The sequence below is a fragment of the Terrapene carolina genome, unplaced genomic scaffold (genome assembly GCF_002925995.2).
Source record: "Terrapene carolina triunguis isolate 2854851 unplaced genomic scaffold, T_m_triunguis-2.0 Scaffold110, whole genome shotgun sequence".
NCBI lineage: Eukaryota > Metazoa > Chordata > Testudines > Emydidae > Terrapene > Terrapene triunguis.
In genome coordinates this window covers 719333-744351 of record NW_020664461.1, presented here as the reverse complement: position 1 = coordinate 744351, position 25019 = coordinate 719333, and the positions used below count along the sequence as shown (strand labels likewise).

The 25019-nt window shown below is 47.6% G+C and overlaps 1 protein-coding gene across 1 annotated transcript; it reads right to left on the bottom strand.

Moving 5' to 3' along the window:
* Nucleotides 1-619: 619 nt before the first annotated feature.
* Nucleotides 620-22538, bottom strand: PDZK1IP1 (PDZK1 interacting protein 1). The gene is made up of 4 exons (XM_024194305.1): nt 22472-22538; nt 10793-10901; nt 2974-3075; nt 620-806 (listed from the first exon to the last, which is right to left on the bottom strand). Exons 1-4 carry the CDS (start codon nt 22536-22538, stop codon nt 734-736), a joined length of 351 nt encoding a protein of 116 aa, XP_024050073.1. The 3' UTR covers nt 620-733.
* Nucleotides 22539-25019: the final 2481 nt, after the last annotated feature.

Sequence of the window (25019 nt, the reverse complement as noted above, 5' to 3'; positions counted from 1 at the left end):
GCCTTGCAACTCATTGGGTGCCACCATGACATTAAAGAATAATTCTCTTTATTGTACCAGGAAAATATGTTCACAGGAGGAGATTTCGGATTGGGCAAATTCAACCCAATTGGCTTCTTTGTTCATAAAGAGACATAAAAAGGAAAAGGTGATACCTCACCCCCAAACGGATGCCCAGCTTTGGCGATCAATAAATAACTAGCTCTTGAGGGAATGTGTGTAGAATATTTGAGCTGATTCGGCTATAAAAAAGGCTGTTACACTGCACAGTGATTAACAGAAATGCTATTACGCCAGGACGCAGAAGAAGAGATGTCAGAGGTGACGTTATTTTAGACAAAGAGAAGAAAGGGGCTTCTGTACACGCAGGGCAGCATTGCAATCTTACAGCCTAGCCTGGAGCGGATTGTGATTCTGGGAATAACAGGCTGGTTCCGGCTTCCCTCTTGCTTCATTTGGCAGGGGGGGGATGGAGAGAAATCTGAACCAGACCTTTATTCCCCCTCTGCATTGTTTCAGGTCCTGAGCCATTGGATAGGATGGCCTCTCCCACTCCCTGCACCCCGCCTAGGTTTGGGTGATGCTGGGAGCAATTTTCATCTTCTGGGGCATGGGTGAATCCAGGTGCGATGACTCCCAGCTATAGAGCCGACCACAGCACAGGGATGCCAAGTTAGAATTGGAGAGGGGCGAAAAAGGATGGCATGAAATGGGCGATCCTCGAAGGCGGCTCTTACATTGGAGTAGTGATGACTTTCCCCTCATACTCAACGATATTTTCATAGGCGTGCTGGGTTTCTTTGGACCTGAAATGTTACAGGAAAGCCATCAGTTACTGTTACGTTCACAGCATACATGCAGAGAAGTAAATAAAAACATAAATTGCTGGAAGGTTGCAATGTAACATGACTTCATTGCTTAGAATTCCAAATGATAACACACAAGAACCCAAAACCAGAGAGAGAGAAAACAGGCTGCTCCTAAAACAGACAGGGACAACTCACATCATCTTACTTGAGGCTGGATGGCTGGAGACTGACTGCTGCTAGACTCAGAATGCATGCTTCCCTATACAGCCCCCTAACCCACAAGAAACCCCCCTGAAATTTAAAGTGACAGCCTACAATTTTAACCGAGTTTTCAGTACAGCACATTTACCACGACTGTAAAGGAAGGATTTAGGGTTAGGCTTTTAAGTCAATATTCCTTAGTTTGAATGGAGCTAGAAGAATGGCCCATGCTGTGTTGCAGTGAACTGGCTTGTGCATATGTGAACCATTGTCCTCTACTGGATGGAGTCAAAACTGCTCGACCGTGTGTAACTTTTGCTTTCATGGAAATTGTGAAATGAGTCCATGCTGCAATTTTTCCAGCAGCAGGAGCCAGTGGCTGCTCATAGAGGCCCCTCCCAGAGGGGGGTGGGGAGGTGGCAGCAAGTCCTATCACAGGAAGGGGGCGGGGGGGGGGGTGGCCTGGTGGCCAGTGTCTCGTTCATGGCCAGGGATTCTGGCCACTGCTGCTCATTCCTGTCCGGCCACCAGGGAGAGGGAAGCGGCACTGATTAGGAGCATTGGCCTAGCCCCGCAGAAGCACCCTTAGGACCAGGGGAGACACTGCAGCACCAGCTGGCAAGGAGCAGAGGCATTGTTAACACCAGCCCCCTCCCCCCCATCAACCAGACCGGAAGCAGCAATGGGAGCTTGGGATCCTGTCTGATAGTGAGGCACCACCCTCCCCCCAGCCTGCCCCTAACCCCACTATCTGGGACAGGACTGACAGCTTCCGCCTCCTCGCTGTTGGAAGAATCACAGCAGTTTGGGGAGAGGAAGAGGGGAGACTCGGCAGCCATGCACATCCCATGAAATTCAAACATTTGCCTGGGACACTACTGTGCATTAAAAATAAAAATAAAAAAATCTGTGATTTTTTTCAGGGTCATAACTATGTGTCATAGGGCCTGTACTGCTAACAGCTAATGCTCAAGTAGCAGCTTCTGGATGGTGGAACCCAGAATCAGGGCTTTCATACTAACCAGGGCAAATTCATAGTGAAAATGCCTCAGCTCGGCCTGCACTAATGTTACGCTGCTGCTGCCATCAGTTATGCCTTTTTAGTGGTGGGAATTGCCAAAATGAGTGTACTGAAGGCCCTGATCCTGCAAAGACTTATGCCCCTGCTTTATTTTATGCTTCCTTGGGACTCCTCATAGTGCGGACAGTTATGCAGGTGCATAAGCACTGCAGGATCAGGCCCTATCTTTGCTAATGTCAGCCAGCCCTAGAAAGCCTACACTGGCCAGAAACAAAAGTGAAACTGACCGGTTTCCTTATCCAAGTGGGCTGAAGAACCTGGCAGCATTAAGGGTGAACAAATCAGTGTGATTTTAAAAATCCTCCTTTGTTTTCATAAACTGTTATTAAGGACAAAGGGGAGACTCGTTCTGAGCTTTTAATGTTTGTCACCTCGCAATCTCCCTTGTTTTATGAGGGCAGATTTGGGCCCCTACACACATGTAGAGAGGAAAATGACCAGAGGAAAAATTCTTCCAGTGCAAGCGTAGGGTAGATCCAAGACTGACAAGAGCAGAGGGGAAAAGGAGGGACAATTGTACTGTGGCCCTGAGCTCAGGCCCCCCCAAATCGTTTGTAACTGGGCTGTAATAGGGGTGGTACCAGGGCCCTAAATTTTATCTCAACTGGCCTGCACAGAGCCACCATAAGCAGCCCTGCCCTGTCCCCTCCCCCCCAAGACTCAGCCTCAGAGGTGTCCTGGGGGCAGAGGGCAGGACTAGGGGCAGGTCTGGGCATGAGAGGAGGAGCTGCTTTAATTTACACTGGAGACTATTTTGGTCACCAGAGCCCCGATGCTGAATGGCCTAACGGTGATGTCAAACCATTTCTGCCCCCGTCCTGGCCTAGCACAGAATGGGATCCTCTTCGGATGAACTTGAAAGCTCTTGAATGCCTGGCTCACCTGAAATCAGCTGCTGTGATTGAATACCTCCCCTCGGTCCCGTTGGATATGACAGCCTCTTCCTTCGTGTCTCCTATGGTGACCACCGACTCCATATTTTCCCTAACAAAAGAAGCACATTTGAAAGAATTTAGATAGAACCATGGCAGGACCGTTGGCTGCATTGTATTTGTGCCTCTTTGGCTGACACACAAGTGAGCAACAGACTTTCAGCTCAAACGATTTCACACTCTGTAAAGCTCAGGTATCATTTGAACAATAACCCGAAGTTTTCATATTGCCGAGCAAGCCGTTGAGAGAGAGGAAAGGTGGGTGGGGCAATATCTGTGATTGGAACATGCTTTCGAGCTTCACAGAGCTCTTCCTCAGGTCTGGAGAAGGTAACCAGAGCATCCAAGCTAAACACAAGGTGGGACCGATCGTTAAACACAAGGGGATCATAAGTTGTTGGAGAACTCTCACACTGGACTGTCATAATGTGCCTTCTGGCCTTAACAATCTGTGCGTGAACTCTATTCATAAGGTGATCAGTGAAGTTCTTTGTCCCACCAAGTTGTTTTTTGATTTTCACAGTATTGCCAACTCTCATGATTTTTTCATGAGTCACATGATAATTATTGGCTTCCTTAAAGCCCCAGTTCCTGGAGTCAAGTGGAGATGCGATGACTTCAGCCTTTGTTCTTGGGGAAAAAAGTACTTTTCTAGCCCTCTTGGCTGTGGAAAAAGCTTACAAATATGACCCAAGTGCACCCTAAAGGTCTGCAGCGTGGGGCACGGGTCACTTGCTGGTGGATTCTCTGCACCTTGAAGTCTTTAAACCACGATTTGAGGACTTCAATAGCTCAGACATAGGTCAGGGGTTTGTTACAGGAGTGGGTGGATGAGATTCTGTGGCCTGCGTTGTGCAGGAGGTCAGACTAGAAAATCATAATGGTCCCTTCTGACCTTAAAGTCTATGAGTCTAAAAAGCAGAAGGCAAATAGAAAGAACACCAAATCTATTATTTTTACATCACTTCCTGATTAAGCCAATTTCATGATTTTTGAGGAGCCAGACTTGTGATTTTTGAACATTTGGGGTTCCTTTCGTGCTCCCCTAACAAGCAAACGAGTGAACCTCAAAAGGACCTGAGAGGCGGTTGGCTTAATATACACACACCAGACTATGACTGCTTGTCCAAGCTTCTAATAATAATCATCAGTTGCAGAGGGCCTTTCACCCACAGATCTCAAAGCACTTTACAAAGGAGGTCAGGATCCTTCTCTCTGTCATAGACAAGGGGACAACTGTGGCAGAGAAAGAGGCAAGGTGAGGACTAGAAGCCATATCTCCTGAGTGCTATGCTAAGGTATTAGCCCTCCTTGCCACCATCAGGCAACATGGCCCAGGGGACAGTGTTCTGGATTGGGAGTCAGGAACATCAGCTGGTGTGAACCGATAGCCCCCTGAAGTCAGCGGAGCTCTGATCAGATACACCAGCTGAGACGCCACCCCTGGGCTCTATTCCCAACCCTGAAAGCACTTCACAAACAGTAACTTCTCAGCACCCCTGGGACCTCATCCTTCTTTTCCAGAGGGGGAAACTGAGGCACCGAGCATCACTAAGGCCCAGATCCTCAAAGGTACTTCAGCATCTAACTCGTGACCTTGGCCTGTGTAATTTGCCCCAAAGCACAGAGAGAGTCTGTGATACAGCCAGGAACCGGTCAGCTAAACCAGGGTGAAGATTTCAGGATGAGAGGTTTTCTCACAAGTTGTTTAGTACTTTGTATTTCTCGTCAGGCTGGGACAATAACACCAGGATTGCCTCTCTCATGACATTTCACTTCTTCCTCTGCCAGCTGCAACCCAGAATTGCAAAGATGCTGGAGAATAAAGTGGTTTGATGTGGGAGTCATGATCCCAGATGGCTGCTGGGGATCTCGACAGAGGTAAGTAGAGAATTCTTTCTTCCGGCTTCAAAACTATTCCACAGCAGCTACTTGAGGCAGGGGCATGGAACAGGGGAGGCGAGAGGGCTATGGCCCTCCCACTTTTTACCGGCCATAAAGGCAAGCGATGGGAGGAGGAAGGCAGAGAAGAACGAGCAGGGGCGGGATCTTGGGGGAAGGGGCAGCATGGGGGCGGGGCTTCAGGGGGAAGGGGCAGTGCTTGGGATGGGGACACAGTTTGGGCACCAGTGGCCCCCCCCACTTTTAGGAAGCTTCTGCCGCCCCTGACTCTAGTCACCCTGCGTGACCCTCAAATCCTTCCTAGGGTTAGATGGTTCTTCACCAGCCCCTCGCCTCACGCCCCAGTCCCACTGCCATTCACCCATGCTGTATCCAGCTCAGTTCCTGGGAACTTACACATTCAGCTCTCCTTTGCAGATCAGAGGACTGACCACTGGCTGGTCATTGATCCTCCAGGAAGTGCTGCAGCAGCTGCCACCAGCGAGCATTATGGGACAAGTGATCTTACCCTTGAAGGCACCAGGCTACTTGCTGCAGAGGTGGAGGTGGGACAGTTGGGACGAGAGAGAAGAGAGGGCTCAGGAGGTAGTTTCATGGCCTATCTTTACAAAAGAGAACAAGGAGGACCTGGGGAATTAAAGACCAATCAGCCTCATTTCAATACCTGGTTTGTAAGCACCTGGAGGATAACAGGGTTATAAGGAATAGTCAACACGGATTTGTCAAGAACAAATCATGCCAAACCAACTGAATTTCCTTCTTAGATAGGGTTACTGACCTAATGGACGGGGGGGAGCAATAGATGTGATATACCTTGATTTTAGCATGGCTTTTGACACAGTTCGGCAAGACATTCTCATAAGCAAACTAGGGAAATGTGATCTAGATGAAATTACTAGAAGGTGGGTGCACAACTGGTTGAAAGGCCGTACTCAGAGAGTAGTTATCAATGGTTTGCTGTCAAATTGGGAGGGCGGATCTAGTCGGCCTGTGGGGGTCCAATACTAATCAATATTTTCATTAATGACGTGGATAATGGAGTGGAGAGAATGCTTCTAAAATGTGCAGATGATGCCAAGCTGGGAGGGGTTGGAAGCACTTTGGAGGACAGGTTTAAAATTCAAAATGACCTTGAAAAATTGGAGAATCGGTCTGAATTCAACAAGTTGAAATTCAGTAAAGACAAGTGCAAAGAACTTCACCCAGGAAGGAAAAATCAAGTGCACAACTACAAAATGGGGAATAACTGGCTAGGTGGCAGTGCTGCTGAAAAGGATCTGGGGGTTACAGTGGGTCATAAATTCAACGTGATCCGACAATGGGATGCAGCTGCAAAAAAGGCGAATATGATTCTGGGATGTGTTAACAGGAGTGTCGTACATAAGACACAGGAGGTCATTGTCCTGCTCTACTCAGCACTGGTGAGGCCCCAGCTGGAGTATTGTGTCCAATTCTTGGCACCACGCTTTAGAAAACATGTGCACAAACTGGATCGAGTCCAGAGGAGAGCAACAGAAATGATCAAAGGTTTAAATAACCTGACCTATGCGGAAAGGTTAAAAAAACTGGGCCTGTTTAGTTTTGAGAAAAGATTTGGGGGAATGGGGGACCTGATAACAGTCATGCAATATGTTACAGGCTGTTATAAAAAGGACGGTGATCAATTGTTCTCCATGTCCACTGAAGGCAGGGCAAGAAGTAATGGGCTTAATCAGCAGCAAGGGAGATTTAGGTTAGATCTTGGGGGAAACTCTCTAACTCTAAGGGTAGTTAAGCTTGGGAACAGGCTTCCAAGGGAGGTTGTGGAGTCCCCATCATTGGAAGTTTTTAAAAAGATATTGGCCAAACACCTGTCACAGATGGTCTGGATTTACTGGGTCCTGCCAGAGCGCAGGGGGCTGGACTTGCTAACTTCTCGAGGTCCCTTCCAGCCCTACACGTCTATGACACCATGGCTGATAGACCAGCGATTGATCCAGCGACCTCCAGAGCTAATAAGCACGTGCTCCTACAGCTCGACCTTACTAGGGTGGTAACAGACTCATCGCCTCTGCGGACTGGGTACAGAGGAGGATCTGTAACATACACTTACCAGTAGGTTATACGCTTACTGAATTGTTCACGCGCTTTGTCTATTTTCTGCAGCCAGAATGTTAATAACTACAGCTCAAGAAGTCCCTACTCAGGGACTTTGCCTGAATATAATCACTAAGGGTTGCAGGATTTTGTCCTGTGGGATTTCTGGTGAGTCAGTCATTCTTTAACTGCTCCTTCTGCCTAGGTAGCAAATCCGATATCCCTGCAGTTGGCCCTCCCTGCTGCACAGTGACATCAGTGCCAGGTTTGCAGCATTGGGTGAGACTAATTTGTCAGACCTTTGAATTGTTTTCTGCTGCTAACTGGTTTTTCCAGTCGGTCTCTGAATGGGCTGTTGCAAAATACTTTGCAATGTATTTTTATTTCAACAGTAGAAGAGACTCTGCCTCAGCTGGTGTCTTGGAGTCTGTGTCTGAGAAGGTGTGTGTGTGTGTGTGTGTGTGTCCGTCCATGTCCCAAGCTGATAGTGTCTTGGAGTCTGCGTCTGAGAAGGTGTGTGTGTGTGTGTCCCAAGCTGATGGTGTCTTGGAATCTACATCTGAGAAGGTGTGTTTGTGTCCATGTCCCAAGCTGATGGTATCTTGGAGTCTGCGTCTGAGAAGGTGTGTGTGTGTGTGTGTGTGTGTGTGTGTGTGTGTGTGTGTGTGTGTGTGTGTGTGTGTGTGTGTGTCCCAAGCTGATGGTGTCTTGGAGTCTGCATCTGAGAAGGTGTGTTTGTGTGTGTGTGTCAGTGTCCCAAGCTGATGGTGGCAATTGGACGGGCTGTTCTTGGTCAGCTTATCATACAGGTAGACTTGAGCCAAAGACGTTCAGACCTGGAGCCAGATTCAGCACTGTGTCCTCCCCCAAGGCTCAGGGAGGTTTGGATCTACTGTGCTGGTTCCGGTCCGTTATACGTGCATGTCTCCGATTCCCTTCAGTGCTCGCTGGCGGGTGATGTCTGGGGCTTGCAAAGAAATGTCAAGGCAGAAACAGGCAGGGATTAAGCTGATAACTGCTGCCACAGTGACAGAACCGGGGCTGGAATGCTGCCAGGTTGCTAAGCTTCAACAGCGTCTTTTCTGATGAGAGGCCAAAGTAAAATAAAATGGGCTTCTAGCCTTCCCAACCTTCCTCCCAGCCGGATTCTAGCACTAGACAGGACAACGAGGAGCAATGTTTGAGCCAGAGATACCACCACGCTCCGAGGAAGAGGGGGTCAGATGTGACATGAGCAGTGCTGGCTCCACCACCAAACAGCTGTGCAGCTGGGCCACTTTCCTGACTCTTAGGGTATGTCTACACTACCGGCCGGATCAGTGGGCAGCGATCGAGCCAGGAGGGATCGATTTATCGTGTCTAGTCTAGACATGATAAATCGATCCCCGAGTGCTCTCCCGTCGACTCCTGTATCCAGCTCGGCGAGAGGCGCAGGCGGAGTTGACGGGGGAGCGGCAGCAGTCGACTCACCGCGGTGAAGACACCACAGTAAGTCGATCTAAGTACGTCAACTTCAGCTACGTTATTCACATAGCTGAAGTGGCGTAACTTAGATCAATTCCCTCCACCCCACTCCCAGTGTAGACCAGAGCTTACTAGACACCTTAGCTCAAGGGTAGCCCCTGTTCTGTGTTAAGGAAAGGAGAGCATGCCCAGAAGCTAGGTGGGTATGGGACCTAATCCTTGGCTATCCTAAGACCCGTTTATGCCACTCTGGCAGTGTAAAGGGGATGTAAAGTGCCAGAAATGGCCCCTTGAAAATGCCCCTGCGGGGTAGGGAGTGGATCAGGGATGTGGCCAGGTCACACTGTGCAACAGCTATTTTCTGCCTCTCAGGGCCCATGGGGGCACAGGAAAGCAGAGTCGAAGTTAGAGCAGCCCTGAGGCAGCTCTAGCTTACACTGGAGCTGGACAGACCCCTGCAGGATCCCAACGGTGGTTTAAAGCCAGAGACCTTAATCCCCTCTTTCATAGACTCAGACTTCAAGGTCAAAAGGGACCATCGTGATCATCTAGTCTGACCTCCTGCACGTCACAGGCCACGAAACCACACCCACCCACTCCTGTAATAGACCCCTACCCTCCGGCTAAGTTAGTGAACTCCTCAACTCATGATTTAAAGGCCACAAGTTACAGAGACTCCACCATGTATTCTAATTCACCCAGCAAGTGACCCAGGCCCCATGTTTCAGAGCATGGCGAAACCTCCCAGGTATCTTTCAACTCTGCCCCAAATACAGAAACGAAGTAACTGAGAACCAGGCCCACATTATCTACTGTATTTATCTCTTCATTCAACTTTTCTCCTTCTTCTTCTCTGCCCCTTTTCTACCCCTCTCTGTTTAGCTTTCACTCACCCCGCTCGCTCTCTCTGCTCCCCATTTCACCATAGGTTTTCATTGGAATTTTTCTCTCTACTTCATTTCTCCCCTCCCCCCAGCGTCACGAGCCCAGGACGGTCCTGGCTTGAGTCAAACTTTCAACCCTGGAAACCTTGGGTTTGACATGAGGCCAAGCAAGTTAACCCACCTCGAGGGTGGTGACCTCAGCAGCATTGCACAACCTGTCTATCTGGGGTCTGTGTTTAACACGTTAAATCTTAATATATTAAACCATCCATCAGAAGTACATATATGGCCTCCACCAACGTATTATCTGAGCAACTACCGGTCTTTAATGTCTTCATCCTCACAACACCCCTGGGAGGTAGGGAAGGGCAAGTCTCCCTACTGCAGTGATGGGTTCATGGCCAGCTAGAAGGTGCTTGGGGCGGCTACTCCGGAGAGGGGCGGCAGGTCCAGCTATTCGGCGGCAATTCGGCAGACAGTCCCTCACTCCCGCTCGGAGCGAAGGACATTCCGCCGAATTGCCGCCGCAGATCGCGATGGCGGCTTTTTTTTTTTTTTTTGGCTGCTTGGGGCAGCCAAAACCCTGAAGCTGGCCCTGCCAGGGAGACAAGCCCTGAGGCCCAGATCTCAAAGGTAGTTGGGTATTTAACTCCCACTGAAATCAATGGGAGTTAGGCGTGTAAATACGTTGAGGATCTGGGCCTAACTGACTTGCCCAAGGCCACACAGGAAGTCTGTAGCAGAGCAGAGACTTCAACCCAGACCTCTCAAGTCTTACTGACCATCCTTCCTTTCTGGCCAGATCCCCAAAGTATGTCAATGATCATAACATCACTGATGTCCATGGGCCAGATTTTCAGCAGCTATAATTTTTGGTACCACTGTTTTAAGTCAATCAAACATGGCCCTCTGAGACATCTGGTTAGTCAGTCGTCCTTTTAACTGCCCTGTATCCCTTGGTGGCACCATGTAAGTGGTGAAACATGCGTCATTTCAGCGGACCTTCCCTGATACCAAGAACAGCTGGGCCAAGGCAGCAGCGTCTGTTCTAAATGCCACCCGACTGAAGGGACGGGAGCGATGAACATTTCAATCAGCTCAGGGTCTGGCACTTCAGCTCTTTCGCTTCCTGAGTTTGGAGCTTTAACGTCTCGGTAACAAGGCTTTGGGATTTTAAGGGGCATTTCTGGATTCTGGACGGGACAGGAAGTGAAACTGCCACCACAAGGCTATGGAGTGACACGGTATGACCATCGCCTTGTGCAGTGTTGCCCACGGTCCCTGTAAACTGATACTATTAAGAGGATCAGGAAAGATTCCCTGTTTTTTGTGCAGGGATCACATTGTGCCCCACGCGGATAAAACTCAAAACGCCCTGCGTTTGGAGCTGCTCTAGCGACAGTGAAGCCCCAGTCAAATGGAACGAGGAAAACCCACACTTACTCTTTTTCTTGACACCAATACTTATTGACTGCAAAAGCGATTGCCACCAGGGCTAGGAAGACGGCCACTGCAATAAGCCCCTGCATCCATGGCTGGAGATTTCCCCGGGCTGCGGAGAAAGGGGGGAGACAGACGTTAGAGATATTTTTCGCTTCACCTGTTCTGTTTAGGTTCTTAAACTGCCTCCATTAATACAGACTCTCAGGGCTCCATCCTGCTGATCTTTCTGGTCCCAAGCCAGCCACGCACTAAACCCATGCTGGAATTTAAGCACCTAAGAAAGCCCACTGAAGTCCCTGTAAGCACAAGTTTAAGTACCTTGCAGGACTGAGTCAGCAATTGTGATTGACAGCGTGGGGTAGAGCTGGGGAAATGAACCCAGAGCTCTTGAGTCATAAGCTGGGTCTTGACCTCAAGGCCATCCTACTTTAGTAAGGATACGGAGGGGCTGGTTGGTCGGTGGTCTGAGCCTTGCAGATCCCAACCGGCAAAGAAACCAGATTAAAAATCCACACACACCCCCACAGCCCATCCATCCCCCACCACATCAATACCATCCCATGTCTCATGCAGACTAATGGGGACAGGACGGTCTTTAGCGTTGCACTGTGGGATGGACTTTGGCACTGACCACAGTGTTCCAAAGTAGAAGCCCCTTCCTTTGTCCTCGACAGTTGTCCCAGGGGCCAACCCTTCCCTCGTTTCCACTGGAGAGGGACCCAAACCAAAGCCTTGAGTCCAAATGCCCTCCAGTGTTGGGTAGTTAAAACTCTGGATCTAAGTTTTGCATCTCAGACCCATTTCTAATGTTCTATTTCCCCGTGTACAACTAAAATAAGCTCCACGTATTTGGGAAAAGGACAGTCTTTTCATTATACATTTGTACAGCACCTAGCGCAGAGGTCCCGTGCCCGGGTTAGGGCCTTTAGACATAACCACAGTACAAATAAATAATAGTAGCAATATAGTCCTCATTCAAAATGCCATTTGTTTCAGAGAGAGGAAAACAAGAAAAAAACCGAATATAAAGTCTCCCTGAGAAACAGAGAGAGACAGAGAGAGCACAGGTTGGCTAACTCGGTAACATTCTGCATCTGATGGGAAAAACAAATTGGCAGCTGCCTCACAGCTGCTCCCTGCCTCAGTGGTTCAGGATGCAGCACACACTAAAAACATAACAACATCTCCTTTCAGTTAGGCATCAGTGTACACCACATCTTGTTTCCTTCATATTGTGCCATTACTGCAGATTCAAGATACACTGCAGGTCACATTGTCTATTCTGTTTCTACTTCACATACTGTGCTCCCCCAACCCCACCACCAGAGTACTTGAGCAGCACCCTCACCCACCTTGAGAGGAAGGGTGGCCCAGTGACGAGGTGCTAACCTAAGACTTGTCAGACGTGTGTTTACGCCCTTGTTCTGCTGCTGGCTTCCTATGCAACCTTGGGAAAGTCCCTTACAGTTGGGTTTTTAAAGGTGCCTAAATGCCTTTAAAAATCAGCCCCTTTTTGTTCTGTGCCTGAGTTCCTCATCTGTAAAATGGGGATAACATCACAGCCCTGCCTCATAGTGGTGCTGTGTGAATAAACACGTTGAAGAGTTTGAGGTGGTCAGAAGCTGTCATAATGGGAACCATCTAAGTCCCTTTGATAGATGGCTTACCTGATGTAGCTACAATGATCTCCATTTTACAGATGGAGAAAAGAACCATAGAGAGTCTAAGTGACTTGCCCAAGGCCACAAAGGAAGCCAGTACCAGAGGTATACAGAGCAAGGTACCGAACCCATGTCTCCAGAGTAGCACCTTAACTACTGGACCGTTCCACCTCTCTGCTATTAGGGTCAGAGCAATCCCACAGAGCTATTAGACAAAAACATAACTACTCTTGCTGAAAGGTTGCAACGTAACATGACCTTATTTCTCAGAACTCAAGATAACACACAAGAACCCAAAACCAGAGAGAGAAAAAACAGGCTGCTTCCTAAGGCAGCCAGGTACAGGTCACCCTACTTTGCTTTAAGATGGCTTTTTCCAGACTGGCTCGGAGAACACACTTCCCTACAGGGCCCTCTAGCTTGCGAACAGGCAGTGGTGTCCCTAGCCTCTGCTTGCCAGAAGCTGGGAGTGAGCGCCAGGGGATGGATAACTTGCTGATTACCTGTTCTGTTCATTCCCTCTGGGGCACCTGGCACTGGCCACTGTCAGAAGACAGGATACTGGGCTAGATGGACCCTGGGTCTGACCCAGTAGGGCCATTTTTATGTTCTTATAAACATGAGCAGAACCCCTTTCCCCCTTAAGGTGATAACTTGCAAGTCCAACACAGTCCTCAATACACTATATCTACGGGGCTTTTTCAGAATCAATGTGTAGTCGGCAGGATGGTCTCTCTGGCTGTTGTGTGGATGTGCAGGGAAGGTGGTGCAGAGACCACCCTGTGCAGGGACTAGGGACAATCCAAGTCCCTGGATTTGGGGGAATGCAGGGACTGTACCCTCCATATTTTCCCAAGGATGCACCTCGCCCCAATAGGATGGTGCGGTCTGTGTACCATTCCTATGCACTGAGGTGCTCCTTGATGGCCAATCGCTTGCTGAGCTGCCCTTGGGGAAAATGTGACTCCACATTGCCCACTAAACAAGGCTGTGACTAAACCTGCTCTGTACCTGCACCTTTATTTTCGCAAGCCCACGCTGCTCCACTCAGCCCCTCTTTCCCGAAACGAAAGCCTCCAACCGCCCGCTCACGCTGAGGAGTGCCATGTTTTCCTGACTCCGTAATCCATCACTAATGATTATGATGTTGCAAAGCGGATTATGGTGGGTCCATTAGCATAACAAACCTGGCGAAGGAGGTGCCAGCATGTTCGGCGTGACACTCCGCTAGTTGGCGGCTGCTCATTTGGAGTGTGATCACCTTCCAAGTTTTGGGGGAGGGACGGGGCTGGAGAGGGGCCAGTCGGCAGCAGAGGGAACCAGTTGCAAGCTGGGGCGATGCATTCAGGAGAATGCAGGGAAACAACAAAGACGACAACTCGATAAGTCAGAACAAAAGCGGATGTGGTTCTAATTCTCCCCGCTCCTTTGCCAAGCCGCACAGAGTTTTCCCGAGTCTGCTAAGCCGTAGCGCTACTCTGGGGTGGGGAGCAGGGGAAGGGAGCATTAAAGGCTTCCATGTTAATAGCAAGGATGAACTTGGGGTTAAGTCTGGGGACTCAGGAGATCAGGCTTTAGTTCCTAGCTCTGCAACAGACTCCCTGTGTGTGTCACTTAAGCCTAGATGCTCCAAGTATTCCGGTGCCTAAATCCTATTGAAATCAATGGGGAGTTAGGTAGTAAGAACAGCCTGAGGGCAGGAGATGATGAAGAAGGCAGTGTCTAGATGGGACTCCAGGAGGAATGTAAGAAGGCAGAGGGCAATCCCCCAATGGAGTTTGGCTGGGACAGTCTGAAAAGATTAGACCCCCGGGGCCCACTCATGGTCCCCCTGAAGCCAATGGCAAAACTCCCACTGATTCCAATGGAGCCCAGCTCGGGACCTCCTTGCATCCGTCGGGGCTGAATTAGCACCCTGCGACATCAGTGGAAAGATTCCCTTGGACTGGAATGAGAATGGATTGCGCTAAATACGACTCAACAGTGTAACACTGCTGCAAAAAAAAAAGCAATCATTCTGGGATGTATTAGCAGGAGTGTTGTAAGCAAGACACGAGAAGTCATTCTTCCGCTCTACTCCGCTCTGATTAGGCCTCAGCTGAAGTATTGTGTCCAGTTCTGGGTGCCACATTTCAGGAAAGATGGGGACAAATTGGAGAAAGTCCAGAGAAGAGCAACAAACATGATTAAAAGTCTAGAAAACAGGACCTAGGAGGGAAGATTGAAAAAATTGGGTTTGTTTATAGTCTGGAGAAGAGAAGACTGAGAGGGGACATGATAACAGTCTTCAAGTACATAAAAGGTTGTTACAAGGAGGAGGGAGAAGAATTGTTCTCCTTAACCTCTGAGGATAGGACAAGAAGCAATGGGTTTAAATTCGAGCAAGGGCGGTTTAGGTTGGATATTAGGGAAAACTTCCTGTCAGGGTGGTTGAGCACTGGAATAAATTGCCTAGGGAGGTGGTGGAATCTCCATTATTGGAGATTTTTAAGAGCAGGTTAGACAAACACCTGACAGGGATGGTCTAGATAATACTTAGTCCTGCCATGAGTGCAGGGGACTGGACTAGATGACCTCTCGAGGTCCCTTCCAGTCCTATGATTCTATGAAGGAAAGTGACTGTTTTTAAGCATTGGGAAGCAAACTAAAAATGGCTTCACTCCCGGGAGGAAAGAAGTTTATGTAAAAGGGAAAGACGCAAAGAATGCTGACGGATGGGTCCTGGCCCGGATGAACTTTAACAATGTTTTTCTAGAACTGGGCTGGCTGGTAAAATGTTTACCTTAGATTAGCAGCACAGCCTACGTTTCAACAATGGTCCCTAAAGGGCTCTCTCAGACAATGGTCTCTCTGTTTCTTTTCTAGTCCAGTTCAATAATCAGCGCCTAGGTAGGGACACCGTAAAGTGAGGTCAGCAGTCGCATTAATAACTCCTGTTGACATGTATTTGGGCGAGGAGGCTGGGAACGTCCCTTGGGGGGCTGGGGGGGGGACAGACGACTCTCAGGCTAATCAAGATCCCAGATGATCAGGACTTTGTCTTTCAACAGGAAATTGAAAGGGAAGCTGGTTAGAACAACAGTAAAATCCTACCCTACCTAGCATATAGGCAATGGGCCAAATTCAGGAGTGAAGTGCCTGGCGGTGGTAAGTTACACGTCAGGTGTCAATGGGTATTTACTGGCATCCAACAAGTGCATATAATGAGTGTAACTGATGCCAAATAAATCAAACTGTGGGGCTAGGGTGACCAGACAGCAAATGTGAAAAATCAGGACGGGGGTGGGGAGTAATAAGAGCCTATATAAGAAAAAGGCCCAAAAATCGGGACTGTCCCTATAAAATCGGGACATCTGGTCACCCTATGTGGGGCGTGCCACACAACTACCATCAAACAACTACCATTTGCCTGCCCTTGGTAGCACTCAGCCAAGGGCCCCAGCTGCAAAGCATCCAATCCTACACTGGGTGGTGTTTGAATCCAGGGGGTTGGTTAGATATCTCTTAACTATTTACATACCCCCCATAACCATTATATCTGGGCACTTCACAGTCTTCAGGGTCCTTATCCTCACAGTGCCCCTGTGGGGGAGGGCAGTGCTGTTATCCCCATTGTGCGGAGGGAAACTGAGGCACGGAGAGACTAAGTGACACAGGGATTCTGCAGCAGGGAAGGGAATTGAACCCACATCTCCCAAATCCCTAACCATCCTCCCTCCCCGGCTCAGGGCCCGGCTCTTTTTGTGGTTTTCGCGTACCTGCTCCCCGAAACGGCCAGGTGTGCAGGACCCAGCTCAGTGTTTTCTTGGTCTGGTTTCATTTTGTCCCCGTTCTTTACAGGCTCTGATCACTTGAGAGGGCTGCTGCTCAGAGGAACTTCTCTGCCTGGTGGAGTGTATGTGGAAGTCAAGGCTCATCCTTCCCAGGCCTGCTGTCTGTTCCCACCCTGCTCGTTCTCCCATAAGCCTTTCCTGTGAGCCCAATGCCCCTCCCCAAACCAAAAGTCTCCTTCACCCCCCCGTGATGTCCCACCAAAGTCGTCCGTCTGGCCTCAGACCCTGCTACAGCTGTCTTGTCTTTTCAACTTTGAAAACCTGGTGGAAATGCTTCCGAGGGCTTCAGCCCAGAAGCCCAGCCAGTGGGCCAATTTCTCTTGCCAGCAGATAAGTTTTCCCTCCTGTGCGTCTCATTTATTCTGAAGGCTGTGATAGCCACAGCCTCTCCGAGAAATGAGGCGGTGTAGCACGTGCTTCCAGATCAAGATGGGATTCACTCCAGCGTCACTGGAGGGAATGTGCCAACACGAGCATGCGATAAGGGCGAAAATGCAGAGCCGTAGACAGCAGAAATCAGATACAATCAAGCAAGTGTCACTACTGAGCATTCAGTTGCTGCTGTTTCCTACAGCATCTGAGGCTTCTGTTGCAAGTTATTAGGGGATATGGCTTCTAAGACAGCTTCTAAATTTGCACCGTGAGCCCCTAGCAGGGTTTAAACCCAGCACCTTCAACTCAGACCACTACTACTTCAAGTACCACTGTTAGATCTGTCCTTTTATCCTCTATGCAGCCCCCAGGGCCGGCTTCAGGCACCAGCATTCCAAGCAGGTGCTTGGGGCGGCAATCTGCAAGGGGTGGCCGTCCGTGTGTTTTTGCCGCCCCAAGCAGCGCGCCGAATTGCTGCCGCAGACGGCAGGGGCAGTCCGGGTGCCATTAGGGCGGCACGCGCATTTCTGCGGCCGCGGCAATTCGGCGGCAGCGTCTATGTTCAGCTGCCCACAGCGGCAATTCGGCGGCTTCTGTCTTCCGACTGAAGACAGAAGCTGCCGCTGAATTGCCGCCGCCACGGAAACGCGCGTGCCGCCCTAACGGCACATGGACTGCCCCCGCCGTCCGCGGCGGCAATTCGGTGCGCTGCTTGGCGGCAAAAACAGTAGAGCCGGCCCTGACAGCCCCCTCAGTCTGAGGAAACAGACACTGTAGGAGTGGCCCATGAAAGCTTATGCCCAAATAAATGTGTTAGTCTCCAAGGTGCCACAAGTACTCCTGTTCTTTTTAACTCTAGGAGCACACTCTGTGTGCGCCCAGAATTTGGGAGCAGGCAAAAATCACCCACGGTTGCTTGTTGAAGCCCTGTGATTACGTACACATCTCATCACCTGATCAGCACCCACAGCTGCAATGTGCACATGCAAAAGCAGGGATTTGCCTGGGCAAAACTGCCGGCACAACTGTAAAGGCTGGGTTGAAAAACGTGGCTCCTTGAGTCTGCATTTGAACTTCACCTAGGCAGCCCCCTTGGGAGCTATTTATTGCTTTGCTGATCTTCTTGACAGAAAAAAAAATAAATGCACATCTCGAGCATAAGTAAGCCCTGTCCAACAGCCCTTCCGGCTGTTTGAAAGGGCTTTCCATAAAAAGAGACAGAAGATCAGTTCAAAACTCCAGCCCTGAAACTCTCTCCCAAACGCTGGGAAAGTTTGGCTCCAGATTTCAATCTGGATCCCCCTTTCACAGCTCCGCCTGTAAATGGGGCAAATGAGCCTGTGTGTCAGCTGCTGTGATTCATGGTTTGCCATCTGCTTATGTGTTCAGGTGTGAAATCCCCTCCTTAGCAGGAGGGACACAGTGTCATTAGCGATATTGCACAAGCACAAATAGGTTTCCCGGGTTACAAGATCTCTTGAGTGCATTAATCACCCCTTGCTCCTTAAGGCTTTTAATACCGCACATGATTTGCATGTGGGTGTGTGGCAGGGCTGGGAGAAGCAGGAAAGGACACTGCATGCCTCTGGAGTTGAAACACCTGTGTCCCTGCGGATTTGCTGTAAAACAGGGAGGTGAATCTTTCCGCAGTTCCCACGGTGGTGCTGGGGAGCTCTTGCAAAGAAAGAGCTGTAAACAAAACACAGGGATGGAGCTACACATATATACCCCAGCTCAAGATCTGGCCCAGGAAGTGTGAGCAAAGACCTCACGGTCTAGATCCTCAGCTGGTGTAAATATATGTAGCTCCTTGGACTCCGGTAGGACTCTGACAATTTACTCCAGCCAAGCATCTGGCCCATATAATGACAAAACTAATGTCTCTTTATTAGCAGCTGTAAACGTGCCTTGCATACGCCCGTATATATAAAGCAGAGTCATCTACAACTGGCTATGAACTAGACTCAGTGTTGTCAACTCTCTTGATTGTACCGTGAGTCTTGCCATATTTGGTGTTTTCTTTAAGCCCCAGCTCCTGGAATCCTGTGATTATAGGAGACTCTCTGTTCTTGTTTTAAAAAAAATAGTAAGTTTTTAAGACCTCATGTTTGTGGAGAAAATTATGAAGCGAGTGCAACCCTAAACGCTCAGTAAATAGAAGGCAAATATAAAGACCCTGAAATGTATAATTCTTTTTAAAATCTCATGATTTTTTTTAGCCAAGCTCATGATTATGGGAGGATCTGATTTAGGATTTTTGAATGCCCAGGACTGGCAGAACTGTAAACTTAACAACCAAACAGAACAATCCCAGCAGTACAAGAGGCAAAAGCATCCAGCCCTAACTTAGCACAAGGCTGTAAGCTGAGGACAGTCTGTTCTGTATGCTAAAAGACTGATGGCCAAAAATCACAAAAGAAACGTAAACGCTTGCCTAACTTTCAACAGCAGACTGGTCCCACTGATGCAATGGGATTACTCATGTGTTCAAAGATTTGCTGAAGCAGGATCCAGGAACACAAGAGCAGCCTCATTGATTTTCACAGAGGCATGTAACTAGAGTAGGATTTGGCCCCGTTGCTGGCATTTCCCTATAGGTCGTAAACAAGAGGGCTTAACTCCTTGCCCTCAGTCCCACCCATGGGGTTGGGCAGGTCTAGCTGTGGCAGAGTTTAGTCCTAGGAATGTGTCATCATCCCGAATAATCCTGAAGCCTGGACTGCTTCATTTCCTTCTCTGGTTCCTCCTCAGCTGTCATCTCTGTTGGATTCCTTTTATTGATGTGTTGGTTTTTTCCTGGTTGGTGGGTCAGTATGAGTGGTATTAGATGTGACACAGAGAAGTGATGTTCACATCCAGATCCAGATGAGGCTTAGGCCAGTGTTAGCAAATTTGGGTTCAGATTCAGCCGTGCTGAAATTTGGCAACTTGTTTTCATGACATTTCAGCCCCAAAGACTGAAATTTCATCAATTCATCTCTTCCCAAGAGGTTTCCACTCTCTTGGGCCCGGATCTTGCTCCAAGAGCTGTTGTCACAAGATTTCAGCAGCATCCAAACCTGACCAGGAAAATGGGCCCTCTATGGTTTTGAATCCAGGTGCTGGAGGGTTATCTGAACAGAACATTCATAAGAGCTTGGATTCGGGGCTCCTGTCTGGACCCATCTCCAAGTGTTTTATTTTTTAAAAAGGCCAACCAAATGAAACAGAAATAGCAAAGAACACATCCTCTAACTCACATGTGAGTCCTTGAACATAGCCCAAAATACATCGACTCCTGCAAGCCCCCAAGAGCATACATTGACAGGTATAGGAGCCATCACATATGTATCGGATAGACACAAGTTAGCAAAATTGCATGTAAACTCAACTCACCACAAAAACAGGGTGAGCCTGACCAGCATTGACTGGGATGAGATGTGCCCCTTACCCTATCCAAATTCACACACTACTCCCCTCTCCCCACAAGTGTGCCATGTCCCCTTTCCTTGTCACTTCAGGTTTTCCATATTTCTGCTTTGACTTGTGTAATGGCACATTTAGTTCCCTACATGCCCCAGCATCCTTTGCATCAAAGGAGATGGCGCGAAAGTCAGCGCAGGGCCATGAAGGTACCAGCAGCACATGGACAAGGCAGGGACTGGAGAGCAAGTGGAGACAAGAGGGAAGGGGTGATTGGTGGTTGATGAGTGGCCATTCGAATCCCAGTTTGTCAGGCAGAGTGCCTTAGCACTGTCCCCCTGGACGGGTCTGAGTTGGAACCCCCCCCCCCCAGCCGGTCCCCCTGCACCCGCGCTCCGGCCGCGCTGCAGGGGTTTTTTTGCTTTGCCGTTCTGGCCGCCCCGTGTTTTTTTTGCTTGGGGCAGCCAAAAAGCCAGAGCCGGCCCTGAGCAGGACCAAGTTTCCTGAAGTTTCAAAACACCCCGGTTACCCTGGCACAACTCCACACGGCCACGGATTTTCTTTTGTGTCCTTCCAATTTTTAATTATTTTAATCATTAGCCCTCTGATGCCGATTCTCTTGTCAGCCTTCTGATTACAGGGCCAAATGCTCTAAGCTGGATGCAACCATCGTGCCCACAAAAATGCGCATACACACATTTGCACCTGCAAATTGGGGGGGGGGAAGGGGGGCTGCCAATGCAAATAGCCCTTGCACATGCTGTTACCTGCTTTGCACATATCAATGCCATATGGGCACATTCCCCAGAATCCATCCAATGTGTAAGGGTGCATCTTTCTGGGGTGCTTTGAAAATGTGGCTGTGAGCGTTGGCCATAGCTGAAAAGTCGTACAGGTCCCTAAGTCCAGAAGAACGTCATTAAAATGTCATTAAAACATCATCAACACGCTCTTTGACTTAGTGGTGCAGGATTGGACCCTAATTCAGTCGGATAACTGGGAGGTCCATGGCAGTTAAATTCTGAGAATAAGCAAGTAAGCAAACAAATACATTAGAAACAATAAAGGATGTAGCAACGCAAAGTGTGGTGTGTGTGTGTGCGTGCAGGGCAGGGGTTCAAGAACACTGAAAAGATAAAAGATTAACTTTAATTATTCATTAGAACACTTTATAATACTATTAAATGCCCTGTCGTACTTAATAAAAACAAATGATGTCACAATAGCAGGAGGCCTGTCTGCCATTAAGTCTTTTCTGAAAAGTGGGTGAAGCCATCTATTTGGGGGAGATTTTTTTGGCAAGCATGATCAAAATTGAACAACATGAGAATTAGGGAGATCTCACTGCATGAGCAATGGTTCTCAACCAGGGGTACACACACCCCTGGGGGGTATGCAGAGGTCTTCCAGGGGGTACATCAACTCATCTAGATATTTGCCTAGTTTTACAACAGGCTACATAAAAAGCACTAGCGAAGTCAGTACAAACTAAAATTTCATACAGACAATGACTTGTTTATACTGCTCTATATACCATACACTGAAATGAAAGTACAATATTTATATTCCAGTTGATTTATTTTATAATTATATGGTAAAATGAGAAAGTCGGCAATTTGTCAGTAACATTGTGGCTGTGACACTTTTGTATTTTTATGTCTGATTTTGTAAGCAAGTCGTTTTTAAGTGAGGTGAAACTTGGGGGTACGCAAGACAAATCAGTTTCCTGAAAGGGGTACAGTCGTCTGGAAAGGTTGAGAGCCACTGTCCTAGAGTAACAAAAAAAAAAAAAACCAAGAACAAAAACAAAAAAAAAAAAAAAAAAAAAAAAAGCGTCTCTTTATATCCAATGAGCTATCTCTATGAAAAATCCTAGTGGAGATAAGGCACAGGCAGTTTACCTCAATGAAGTTAAACCCCAGATTGGAGGTGTATAATGTTGTGCTCAGAGAGCTACCACAAGGTAAAAAACTACCTGTGTCTTTCTTGTCTCCACTAGATTTCACAGCAAGACAGCGAACATGCCTTTTTTTTTTTTTGCAGAGAAGACAAAGCTTCAGATGAAACGCTTTGTTTTCAAACTCTCGGCAATTCATTTGTGACACAGACAGAGCATCTCGTAAAGTGCATTGAAGTCCTATCTCCTTCATCTGGTTAAAAAGAAAGTGCCTGTAGTTGCTGCTTAGGTAAAGAGACTAACAAATTTATTAGAGCATAATGCTCTAATAAATTTGTTAGTCTCTAAGGTGCCACAAGTACTCCTGTTCTTTTTGTGGATACAGACTAACACGGCTGCTACTCTGAAACCTTAGGTAAAGAGTAACCCCTTCATGGATCAGCTATTTCACTCCTAACCAGAAACTTTCAAGACTCCCCCAGTTCAACCCCGAAAAGTATGAAATCACACTTACCTTGCTGGCAATTCACTGGCTCCAGAGCCATTAAAAGGCATAGGGCAGCAACCTGGAGAGCCTGCATGACTGCAGAGTAGTTGGTTTTGTTGCTCAGTGCGAAGGGCTCTTTGCTTTGTGAGAGAAACAGTGAGCCCTGCTCCTTCTCAGAAGCTGTTGAGAGAGCTGAATGTGAAATCTGAAGACCCAGAGCACACTTAAGCGCGGCTGCCTCCCTCCCATGGAAATGAGTTTGGTAAATTATCAGTGGCATTAATAAGTGGCTATTTAAATGGAGGAGGTACAGATGGAATTTACATACCTGCTTCCTCTTTGGGCCAGGTGAATAAGTAACGTCTACAGTTGTTTGGGAGTTTGCAGACATGTGGTTTGAATAATTGGCAGTTACCGTAGAGCCTAAAGGAATTTCAGAGGAGACAATGAACCATGTTTGTTTATTTACTTACAGTGGGGATTTGGGGGAAACGATACTAAGATCAACACATTCTTTCTTGAAAGGAGCACCCTGGTGTAGCAGAGTTGCATGATACCAGATAATGCAACAGCACCAAAATCAGAGAATCAAACCAAATGAAAGCCCCCAAAATACAGCATTTGTAAAACTAAGCCTTCAAACTCTGACTGGTAGAAATAGTTGCATGGGTAATAATATACTCTACTGGCTAGTGGGATATGCCATTGCCTTGGGGGGGGGAGGGATAGCTCAGTGGTTTGAGCATTGGCCTGCAAAACCCAGGGTTGTGAGTTCAATCCTTGAGGGGGCCACTTAGGGATCTGGGGCAAAATCAGTACTTGGTCCTGCTAGTGAAGGCAGGGGGCTGGACTCAATGACCTTTCAAGGTCCCTTCTAGTTCTAGGAGATGGGATATCTCCATTAATTTATGGAGGCACATTCTGAGTGCTGTTGGAAGACAAACAATATGTAAAGACAAGGTGAAACTGACTGTAAACAAAACTGAAATTGACCTATCTGGTGTCATTGTCTTGGCTGAGAAAAAGGAAAATAATAAACCCAAAGTAAACAAGCAGCATAAAGTAAATGAGATTCTTTCATTTTCAGTTATCTAAGATGTTATTAATAACATAGGAAAGGAAATGTGTGATTTGAAAGTAGCTGTCTATGAGCCAGATGCATTACTGACAACCCTAATCATTCAAAACTCATGTCACCCCCTCCCCCCAAATCATGAGATCGTCCTAAAACTTGTAAGAGTCTAAAAACAATAAATGTGTGGGTTTTTTACTGGAGCGTTGACATTTTCAACGTTTATGCCCCATAAGGGCTAGAAACTTTCTTTTTTAAAAAGCAAAAGCTGAGATTTTCCTAGAACTTCCTGACTCCAGGAACTGGGGCGTTAAGAAAAACACCAACTATCATGAGGCTCATGATAAAATCACGAGATGTGGCAACACAGCAGATGGTGTCCCCTCAAAACCAAGCCTTCGGAAAGTTTTGTCTGAGTTCGCCACACCCTCAGAAGAGCTAACCTCAATTCCTGACTCTGCCACAGCCTCCCTGGGTGACCTTGGGTGAGTCCCTTCATCTCTTCGTGGCTCAGGTCCCCATCTGCAAAATGGGAATACCAATCTTTTGTTTCTCCCAGCCTTTACCCATCTTGTCCATTTAAACTGCAAACTCTTAAGGCTTACTGTGTGTTTTCAGAGTACCTAGCACAATGAGGCTTACCCCGTTAGCCCTTCTAGCACTACTGTGAGACAAATAATAAAGAATGGTGGAATACTTGGTTAGTGAAGAAGTAAAAATGAAAGTTAGTTTTGACTCTTTTATGAGCTTTACCTCGGTTACTGACCGCATTCAAAACGTATTGCTGGCCTTGGTTTGTTATTTTTAGGCTTGTCAGAATTCAAATTTTTGTAATATATAATTTTGATGGATATCGACTTTGATTTGTAAGCGTTTTTTTAGATTTTTTTAGTGATGTAATTTTCCCAGTTGTGCAAAATTATGGGGCGGGGGGGGAGACACTTATTTAATGACAGTAGATGATGAGATTCAAAAAGTTAAAGTTATATAAACCGTTAAAACACAAATTGTCAGCAGTGCTTGGCAAAATACGCCAAGTGAATATCCTTAAATCAACAAGTCATACCTGTTTTTGCTATTCATTCGCTAGTGTATTTGTAACAAGCCTCATTCTAAAGTCTAACTCACTGGATTTTGACTCTAAGTTCCTAAGTAGCATTTTTATTACTTTGCCTATCTATGCATTTTGATTATCATCGATGGAACTATTTTTCACCCGTTTGGGTGTGTTTGGTGAAATCAACGTTTACTGTCATTTACTGATAAAAATTGAATCCTTCCAACCCTAGTTATTTTCCAGTTTTACTCACCAGTTCACCTCTAAGTAGAATTCACTGTAATAAATGTCCAAAGTGGAGACATTTATCACAAGACCAAAGGCCCTGGAGGAACCAGCAGTATGATATTCCATCCTACTGGCTACATGTAGAAGCTTGTATCTCTGAGATGGCTGGCGTCCGCTTAAGCCACAGGCTATCAAAATATTGATTTGTGAACATTCTA